General features: G+C 50.2%; 1 protein-coding gene across 1 annotated transcript; it reads left to right on the forward strand.

The window, feature by feature from the left end:
- The first annotated feature begins 3,594 nt into the window (after window positions 1-3,594).
- Window positions 3,595-10,112, forward strand: LOC308486448 (lithostathine-like). Its single transcript, XM_081023310.1, has 6 exons — window positions 3,595-3,653; window positions 5,531-5,609; window positions 6,336-6,448; window positions 7,245-7,382; window positions 7,824-7,935; window positions 9,561-10,112. The coding sequence occupies exons 2-6, from the start codon at window positions 5,543-5,545 to the stop codon at window positions 9,638-9,640; spliced, it is 510 nt and encodes a 169-aa protein (XP_080879436.1). The 5' UTR covers window positions 3,595-3,653; window positions 5,531-5,542; the 3' UTR covers window positions 9,641-10,112.
- Window positions 10,113-10,129: the final 17 nt, after the last annotated feature.

Genomic DNA, 10,129 nt, shown 5'->3' on the forward strand with positions numbered 1-10,129 from the left:
GGCTCCCCGGAGGTCTACCTTGGTGAACACCTGTGCCCCTTGCACCCGCTCCAGTAACTCCAAAATAAGGGGCAAGGGGTACCGGTCCGGGATGGTAATTTTGTTCAGGGCCCGGTAATCATGGCAAAGGCGGAGCTCCCCACATTTCTTTTTAACAAAGAGCACTGGCGCAGCAGTGGGCGAGGTAGAAGGTCTAATGAACCCACGCTCCAGGTTCTTGCGCAAGAAGTCCTGCAAAGCCTCACGCTCTGGCTCTGTTAACGAGTATAAGCGACTCACCGGTAGAGGCGCTCCGGGCTGTAGGTCTATGCCGCAGTCAAAGGACCGATGCGGCGGCAGCTGGTCTGCCCCCCGTTCCTCGAACACGTCGTGATAGTCCCGGTACTCAGCGGGGAGCGTTGCAGCAGCCTCCTCAGTGGGCGCAGCTGCTAGCATCTCAGTCTCAGCAGGAGAACTGGGGTCTGGGAAGTGTACAGTCCGTTTGACCCAGTCAGTCTGCACATTGTGAGCCTCCAGCCAGTCCATCCCAAGCACCAGGGGGAACCGGGGCATGGAGGCAATATCCAGAGTTCGCATCTCACGGTGCTGCTGGAGGCACAGGACCAGGGGCTGGGTCTCCTGAGTAACGGCACCCGAACGCAGGGGCCGTCCGTCGATTGCCTCCACCTGTACCGGTTCTGGCTTGTTCCGAAGTGGCACCCGATGCTGGGCAGCAAAAGCAGCGTCCATATAAGAGCGGGTTGCCCCTGAATCCACCAGAGCATGGGTAAGAATCCATGGCCCTCCTGGAGGGTATAGATGTACCGGAACCATAAGGTGTTGTAATTCAATTGGTGCGGCCCCATTCTGTGCTGTTTGGGACCCCAGGTAGCCAGGGCCATCAGCTACTGGGGTAGGCGGTTTTCCCTGCAGCTGGCGTTTCTCAGGACAGGACCGTGCATAGTGTCCACTTTCGCCACAATAGAGACATAGATTCCCCTCCCGCCGCCGCGACTTCTCTGCGGGGGAGAGGCGTGGCCGCACTGCCCCAAGCTGCATAGGTTCCTCCAATGACTCAGCTGGGCCTGTGGGGCTGCTGGTAAACACTGGGGCCGAGAACTGGAGGTGCCGGCGGCCCCGAGACTGACGCTGATCCTCTAGCCGATCGTCTATCTGTAGACTCTGTTGAATAAGGGTGTCTAGCATGGTGGGGCGTTCCATTGTGGCCAGCTGGTCCAGTATCTCATCTGAAAGCCCCTCGAGATACTGGTCCCGAAGAGCAGAGTCGTTCCAGGTCAAGTCCTGTGCCAGCAGCCGGAATTCTGTGGTGTATGCGGCCACCGTGGACTTGCCCTGTCTCAACCGCCGAATCGCCCGGTTGGCTTGACTCCCCTTCTGAGGGTTGCCGAACGCGGCCTCCAACAAATTGCAAAACCCCCCGTAGTCTGCCAGCAAGGGGGAATCTTGCCTGAGCAGCGGCAACGCCCACTTGGCCGCCTGGTCCTTTAACAAACTAATCAAAAAATGCACCTTGGTGCGGTCGTCAGGGAAGTTCCGGGCGCGCCCCCGAATATACAGCTTGGCCTGGGCAAGGAACATGGGAAAGCTGGCCGGGGCCCCATCAAATTTCTCAGGCAAGGCCACTGGGTACTTGCCAGAAGCCGGGGCGTCGGCCCCAGGAGCCGGTAGGGCGTCCAAACGCTGCTGTAGTGCCGTAACCGCGTTACAGAGCTGCTGCACGGTGTGCGTCAAGGCCTGGTTCTCCTGGGCTATTGCCAACAGTCTAGCCGCTTCGTCGGCCATGGCCTCTGACTCTTCCCGAACGCACCCCAACAAAGAGGGAGTGCGGGTGTGGCGGGAGCAAACTGTGCTGGTCCCAGGGGGAATAAGGTACTATTACTGTAGCCCAAGAACAGTCCAGAGTCTCTAGCAGGGCAGACGATCACTAGATGAGACGCGAGGTCCGAGACAGGGAGCCGGGCGGGGTAACAGGAACGCTGGTAGGGCAGAAGCAGGAAGCCAGGCGAGGAACAGGAGCACTGGTAGGGCAGAAGCAGAAGTCCAGGCGTGGAACAGGAACACTGGTAAGGCAGAAGCAGGAATCCAGGCGAGGAACAGGAACACCGGAGAGTCAGAAACAGGAAGCCGGGCGAGGAACAGGCACACTGGGAGTGCCGAACAAGGACTGGGTAAAGCAGGTACTCCACAACGACGTTGCTCCCGCAACCTGGGACCGGGCTGCCTGACCTTTATCTTCTTCTAAGGCCGGGGGCGGTCCCGGCCCCCAGAAGCCCCGCCTCTCTTGGCCTTAAGGCGAGCACTCCTCCTGGGAGACATCAGTTCCCTTCGCCTCTCTGCCCTAAGCCTCTGCAGATCAGGAGAGGCCGAAGGGTTACTGGGCCCCGGGGGAGGCTCACCTGTAGCCACTGAGTCTTCCAGCACCTCTGGGGCCTGAATGATTTCACCTGGTGCCTGCTCTTGAGTTTCCTCAGCATCTAGGCCTTGCCCCAGTTCAGCCAGCCCTGGAGGCGGGGACTCCTGTGCCGGCTGGGATTCCTCCGGATCACTCTCAGACTCGGAATCCCAGGCCATCACAGTTCAGCCCGGACACCAAGGTCCAGCTCCGAGGGCCTTCTGGCAGTTCCCTCCCTGCGAGAAGTGAGGGTGCAGGGAACCAGACAGAGGGCCTTCTTGGTAGTGGCGCCCGCCCTGTGGAACACCCTCCCATCAGATGTCAAAGAAACAGACAACTATCTGACTTTTAGAAGACATCTGAAGGCAGCCCTGTTTAGGGAAGTTTTTAATGTCTGATGTTTTATTGTATTTTAATACAACCCCCAGAAGGGCGGGGTATAAATAATAAATAACAAATGTTGTGCATATGAGAATTTCTAGTTTGGAAAAAAGGCAAATAAGAGGTAACAGGATAGAAATTTGTAAAACTATGAATGGTAAAGAGAAAGTGGATAGAGAACAGCTTTTCTACCTCTCTCCTAAAACTAGAACGCCTGGTATCCAACGAAGCCGAATGTTGGAAGACCCAAGGCAGACAAAGGCAAGTGTTGTTGCTGAAGGCACGGCTCTTATTGATTTTGATTTATTGCCTCTGTTGCTTGCCTGCTCCTTCTCGTAACTTAGGTGTCCAGAAATGTCATGTCTTGTGTGGTTATGCCATGGGAACATAGACAGAGCCCCAGTGCAAATATCTGGTCAGAGGTCTCAATAGGGAAGTAGAAGAAGAAAACCACCACAAAGCCAGCAACAGCACAAAGTACTGTGTTGTTCCTCCAACACAAGGAACAAGGCAATGACTTCTTGATTCTCGTTATCCCTGGGCTGTGGTGGTTGGGTTGCCAAGGGTTATTATAAAAAAGGCTATGCAATCGAATCAAATCAATGAATTGAACCCCACCCTTTCTCCCTGGGCTAATGACCACTTGACACCTTCATTAATCATCTGTCAGGTTCATGAAAAGGCACCCAATGGCTCATCACCCAACCCTTTTTGCTTTGTGGTCAGTTGTGTAGGGTTTGTTGGCTTCACCTTTGTCTCCCTTCTGCATTGTCCTCTTCCTATAAATATGCCCAGGGGTGGACAGCACCTTGCACAGGCTGCAAGAATCGCCCTCAACTCCAGATCAGCCACAGCAAGACAGTAGGAGAGAAGGACGCAGGTGAGACCCATCTACCCCTTTGCCTTTGCAACCCTCAAAACACTCTTGCGTTTCCTAGCAGAGAAACGGTTCAAGAAAACAGGTCAGCAGCGTCACAGACTCTGGGGAGAAAAGGATTCTCCACTGGCCTAGAATGTATTTTACTGGAAGGAAGAGCAAGCCAATAAGGGAATGGGCACCCCTTCTGGGCCAGCAGGAATGGGGCAGGACTGGGAATGTAAGATGGCAGAGATTTCCATTACAGCCTGCATTCCTTGCAAGCAGACCTGTTTCCATTCTGCTGCACTTCTGTCTCAGTTTTTGTCGTTCCTCTCGCCGTCCGCTGTTTAACCTCAGCTGTGTAACTAGAGGAGCTGTAGCAATTTTCTATTCCTTTTCTTTATTGGGCAGAGCTCTCCGGCATCACTGGGCAGGGCTTGGGGGTGGCAAAAAAAAGGTTGAAACACAAAGGCTGAATCCCTGCAAGCAGGGGAGGAGGAAGGGGGCGGTGGGGACAGTCCGCCCCGGGTGTCACCACTGAGGGGGGTGACAAAATGGCATGCGGCACTCACCAGAGGGCTTGCAGTGCGCCTGAGCCACGCATCTCTCCTGGGAGTGACATGGTGGCTTGGGCACCCACGGGCTCCATGCTGCCCCAAACGGTCCGCCCGCTGCCTCCCCCTCAGCTGTAGGGCTGCTGAATGGGAGGAGGCAGGCAGATTCTGATAGGTTTCTATTTATTGCCACTGTGCAGTGCTTGGAGTCACAAGACTCTGTTTACATTCCAGAGACTCCAGGCTGTTGGAAGTCTCACGGGAGACGGATGTTTATATTACTGGTTTCCTGTTCCTTTGTCCCAGTTGCCTCTCTGCTCTCACAGAGAGAGGATGTATTTTTCTTTTCTGTCTGCGTAGTTAGAAAATAAAACTCTTAGCATGTAGCTCATATTTCTCGTCCTTCCACATGCTGCTGTATACTCTGCGTAATGGGGGAACGTGCCTGGAGCCTCATCAAAGGCTCAGGTCGTTAATCAACATCGGAGGGCTCGACCGGAGGAATAGCTTGGCCGAACGCAAGACTGACAGATTCCTCGGAGGCCCCATGGAGCATCCTGCCCTGGCTCGCCCAGTCCCATAGGCCACTGGCCCCGCCCCTGTGCGCAGGGCATGAGCACCACCCCAGGTGCCCAATCGGCTTGCTCTGCCGCTGCCTGCAAAGGCTTGTATGATCCCACACTGAGCCCAATAACCTCAGTGCAGAGCCAAGGCACAGGGTAAGCCGACCATTTTGGGCTGTTCCACTGGGGAGAAAGACGCATAACTGTGGCTGCTCCCCCTTCTCTGGAAACACAAGAAGTGGTTGTTGTTCCCCAGCTCTCTCTGTCCCCTGAAAGGTAGAAAAGAGAGGCAGAAAGGGGAGGAAAGAGGCAGTCCGTATATTAGCAAAGGCGGGAATTAATTTTAGGTGTTCCAGAAACAGAAACCAAACTGGGTGACTTTTCCCAGTAGATGTTCTCTCGTGGAATAAAGTACCATATTCAGGGGGTGTAAAAGCCTCTTCTTCCAGTTTAGGGTCCTGGTGTTCAAAATGGTATTGCCCCCAAAAGCATCTGGAGATTTTTCTTACAAACCGCAACACAGCTAACTTTGCTTTTCGTATGACTTGGAAAATATTGAACCTGGCTGCTTTGCGGCAGCAATATTTGATGTTGTCAAAGCAGATGAGATAGTTTGGGTCTTATAAGCAACTTAGCATTGCCTGTTTTTTGAATTTTGAATGATCACAAGCTCAAAGCCCAAAAAATACACACAAACCTTGCACCACACAATGGACCCATCATTTCTGGAAATGCCATGCCCTTAGCTGGGATGAATGTTGCTGACATTTTCTTTTCCCAGGAGAACCAGAAGATGGGGCAAGTTGTCTACCTTGGACTCTGCCTGTTGGGCTGCCTGATCCTGAACCCTTTGGCAGAAGGTGAGCATTAGTAGAAAGGGAAGACGTGTTGCTGCTGACCTTGAAAGCCCTAAGCAGCCTCGGTCCAGTATACATGAAGGAGCATCTCCACCCCCCCATCGTTGAGCCCAGACACTGAGGTCCAGCTCCGAGGGCCTTCTGGTGGTTCCCTCGCTGCGAGAAGCCAAGTTACAGAGAACCAGGCAGAGGGCCTTCTCAGTGGTGGTGCCCGCCCTGTGGAACACCCTTCCACCAGATGTTAAAGAGAGAAAAAAAACTACCAAACTTTTAGAAGACATCTAAAGGCAGCCCTGTTTAGAGAAGCTTTTAATGTTTAATAAGTTATTGTATTTTAGTGTTTTGTTGGAAGCCGCCCAGAGTGGCTGGGGGGACCCAGGCAGACGGGCGGGGTATAAATAAATTGTTGTTGTTGTTGTTGTTGTTGTTGTTGTTATTATTATTAATAATAATAATAATAATATTATTATATCACAGATCAGGTGTGGAAAAGCCCCTGCTGGAGCTGCATAGACAACACTGTGCTGCAACCATTTTGGCAATAACGTCTGGGTTCCCATAAAGCGGAGGGTGAGCAGGTGGCAGGTCAAGGGGGAAAGATTAGTATGGAAAGAGCCAGAAGGAACCTCCTGATTCCTAAAGCCAGGGCTTCCTCGAGGGGCTCCATCTGTCAAGGAAAGGGTTGGTGGTCTGGGGCATCTATTCCATTCTCAGTCCAATTCCTCACAGGTGCCGCCAATCGCACCCAGAGCGCTCGCGCTCACTGCCCTGCAGGAGGTATCTTCTACAGAAAGTACTGCTACCAGTATTTTAGCTCCAGCCTCTCATGGGATGATGCTGAGGTAAGTTGGGGGAATGAGAAGAAATAAATGAAGAAATAAACAAGTTACTAAGAACTTCACATAGCAAAAGACCAGAAACATACCTTTTGGGAATATTGAATAGTGATATTTCTAGAGAAAATACTAAATTCTTTCAGCGGCGAGAATCCTGGTTGCAAAGTACTGGAAGGGTAACCAGGTACCGACCAAAGAGGAATGGTTATGAAAATTATGTGAATATTTGGAACTGGCCAAACTGACGGACATAATAAGACTAAAGCCAGTGATTACAGTCAAGAAGGAATGGAAGTGCTTGAATGATTATTTAGAAAGACAAGGTTCTAATGTAAAAATTTGGCTGTGTCTAGAATGACCCTTGAGAATGGAAAAGGGGAAACATACATATATGCATATCTATATATTAAGATGAAAATAATACTGAAATACAGATAAAATATTAAATGTGAAAGGAAATGTTGTGAGAGTGATGGAAGTCTATTACTACTATTATTTTGTAAAATAGTGTTTATTGTATTGAAATATTATACTTTTCTTTATTCTTTTACTGTCTACTTTTCTTTGCATTTCTCCCCTTTTTCTTCTTTATTTCCCCCCCTTTATATTGTTCTTTATGCATGGTTTGGTATTGATGTATTTACTTTGCAATAATAAAAAAGGAGTTGTGAAAATAGAGAGAGAGAGAGAGAGAGAGAGAGAGAGAGAGAGAGAGAGAGAGAGAGAAGAGCAAGGGCATCCTTGTTGGGAATCCTGGCTCTGGGCAGCATCTCACTGGTTTCCCCCTTTCTTCTCCCTGCAGGTCAGTTGCCAGAGGAGACATGGGTTCCAGCTGGCCTCCATTCTTTCTGCAAGGGAAGCAAATGTGGTTTACAGTTACCTGCGACTATATGGCCCTAGCAACGTCTGGATCGGCCTGGCAGCTGACCGCCGTACCTCGGTAGGTGCCTTTAGGACTCTCTGAAGATGCTGACTGTACGAGCTCCTCAGCTCCCTTGAGGTCCTTCAGATGTAGCTCACCGGCTCTCACTTCCCTCTGAAACCACTTCTTCCCCAAATGTCAAATCCCATTTGGAGATGGGATTATTTCTTGGAGTGGCTCTGTGGGAAGTTCTGAAGCTCCAGCTCCAGCTCCTCATTGTCTTTCCTCCTTGCCAACTCTCATTGCGCTATCTATAAAGTCACAGATTCTCCCCAACACCGTACAAATTGTCAGTCCCCTTTCATCTTTATGTCTCCAGCCGCTGGAGACTCAAACCAACCCCTTGGCCTTGTCAGTTGTGCTGATTCCCCAGCTGTGTCCTCTCTGGGGATGTGGGGAGCAATGGGCTTCCATTCCCCTTTTATCACAAGACCTTCCTTTCTCCTTCTCTCTCTCCAGAATATGATCTGGGAATGGAGCGATGGATCTGTCTTCTCTCAACCCCTCTGGGACGGCCGGAGCATCAGCCACTCAATCTCTTCAAGTGAATGTGTCTCTCTTTCTTATTCAGGTACGCAAGAAGAGAGACTGGGGAAGGAAACCCCATTCCATTCAAGGAATTGAGGGGAACTAAAACAAAGGCATTCTCAGATATTCTAAAAGTTGCAGTGCAGTTCTCCAACCAAGTGTGCGCAAAAACACATATACTTCCAGTGTGCTTTAAAATGCTAACATCTGCAAAAGTAACATGCAAAAGTTCCTTGTATTGGGGAAAATTGCTTTGCAAAAACACGCCAATGGTTTGAAAATGGCCTTAAAATGTTGATGAATGTTCAGGAGGAGCTAAATAATCAAACCCACCAAGAATCACAAACTGATGTGGAAATATAGAGAACTCAAGAATGGGAAAATGGGAAACTGACAAAAAATGAAAAGGACAGACTTACTTATTCCTGTGCAGAAAGGACTTGGCAAGGGAACTGAGGACAGGAAGAGATGGGGCTCTAGAGAGAGAACCCCACTAGTTTCCTCTTTATACTTGGCACTTCTTATCACCTGGGCTGCATTTTTGTTTTTCAACTGTTACCTCCATTGGGGTCGGTGGGCAAAGTCTAGAGTGGTTCTTTGTCCCAGAGTGTTGTTGTTGTTTAGTCGTGTCCGACTCTTCGTGACCCCATGGACCAGAGCACGCCAGGCACTTCTGTCTTCCACTGCCTCCCGCAGTTTGGTCAGACTCATGTTTGTAGCTTCAAGAACACTGTCCAACCATCTCGTCCTCTGCCGTCCCCTTCTCCTTGTGCCCTCCATCTTTCCCAACATCAGGGTCTTTCCCAGGGAGTCTTCTCTTCTCATGAGGTGGCCAAAGTATTGGAGCCTCAGCTTCAGGATCTGTCCTTCCATGGAGCACTCAGGGCTGATTTTCTTCAAAATGGAGAGGTTTGATCTTCTTGCAGTCCATGGGACTCTCAAGAGTCTCCTCCAGCACCATAATTCAAAAGCATCAATTCTTCGGCGATCAACCTTCTTGATGGTCCAGCTCTCACTTCCATACATCATTACCGGGAAAACCGTGGCTTTAACTATACAGACCTTTGTTGGCAAGGTTATGTCTCTGCTTTTTAAGATGCTGTCTAGGTTTGTCATTGCTTTTCTCCCAAGAAGCAGGCGCCTTTTAATTTCGTGGCTGCTGTCACCATCTGCAGTGATCATGGAGCCCAAGAAAGTAAAATCTCTCACTGCCTCCATTTCTCCCCCTTCTATTTGCCAGGAGGTGATGGGACCAGTGGCCATGATCTTCGTTGTCCCAGAGTAGGGCACATTGCAAAGGTGGAACTTAATTTAAATGCAGAATTCAGATTTTTGATAGGTGGCTTCAGTGAAGTTTCATTCATGCAGGTGTGGGGAATGCAAGAAAATACCTCAAACATGACAAAGATCTCACAAACCATGGGGAAAGGGTTCTGCATCACACACACACACACACACACACACACACACCCTACTGGCAAAAGTAGAATGGCTTGTTCGAAATACTTCTGCTTTTGTATTTATCAAATCTCTTCGTTGCTTTTCCTTGTAATTGTCTCCCTCTCCAAAACAGGCAAGGAAATACTTGATTTACTCAAAAGGAAGTCTACATTTTCTCTCAATTTCTGGACACACCCTAATAATCTCTCTCAACCTTCTGCCCTGCAGGTTCCCAGAAATGGATCCAGCGTTCCTGTACGACTTGCTTGCCATACCTTTGCAAATACAAGGCCTCCGATTATGCCTGAAATGCCACCCTGGGCCTGAGAGGAACACCCACAGACCTCCAGCTTCCCAACAGGTCCAAGGCCAGCCCCCTTTCCCACCTGCTCTGTCCACCTGTAGGAAATCTATTCCCTCCCCTCCTCTATTGGCCTGGAGTAGAAAAAACAAGAGGGGCTTCCCCAAGTAAATCCAGTTTGGACTCTTGATTCCATTAAGACCTAGCAAAATCCAGAGCTTGAGGGTGTGAACAACAGTACATCCCCCCCCAAACTGGGAAATTTGCCCCATGAGATATGAAACCTGTCTCACTTTTCTGCAAAGAGATGAGATGCTTTTGTGGACTGGTTAGCTGAGTAAACGAAGCTTTCCTTGTGCTTTGCAAAGTGATGGGGCCAACTTTGGAACCCCCTTTCCCAGACCACATCATGGAAATGCAAACCTTTGCAAGCTGTCGCCCCCCCCCTCTGGCCAGCTCCCGTCTTCCTCCGTAGTGACAATAAACCTCTTTCTGT

Source organism: Podarcis pityusensis (genome assembly GCF_964106645.2).
Source record: "Podarcis pityusensis genome assembly, chromosome: 10".
Classification (NCBI taxonomy): Eukaryota; Metazoa; Chordata; class Lepidosauria; order Squamata; family Lacertidae; genus Podarcis; species Podarcis pityusensis.

What these genes read in the sequence shown, in the direction of transcription:
- LOC308486448 (XM_081023310.1), top strand. Translation starts at nt 5,543, where the DNA reads ATGGGGCAAGTTGTCTACCTTGGACTCTGCCTGTTGGGCTGCCTGATC. An exon ending in CCTGAACCCTTTGGCAGAAG is followed by an intron (nt 5,610 to 6,335) that starts GTGAGCATTAGT and finishes AATTCCTCACAG; the next exon opens with GTGCCGCCAATCGCACCCAG. An exon ending in TCTCATGGGATGATGCTGAG is followed by an intron (nt 6,449 to 7,244) that starts GTAAGTTGGGGG and finishes TTCTCCCTGCAG; the next exon opens with GTCAGTTGCCAGAGGAGACA.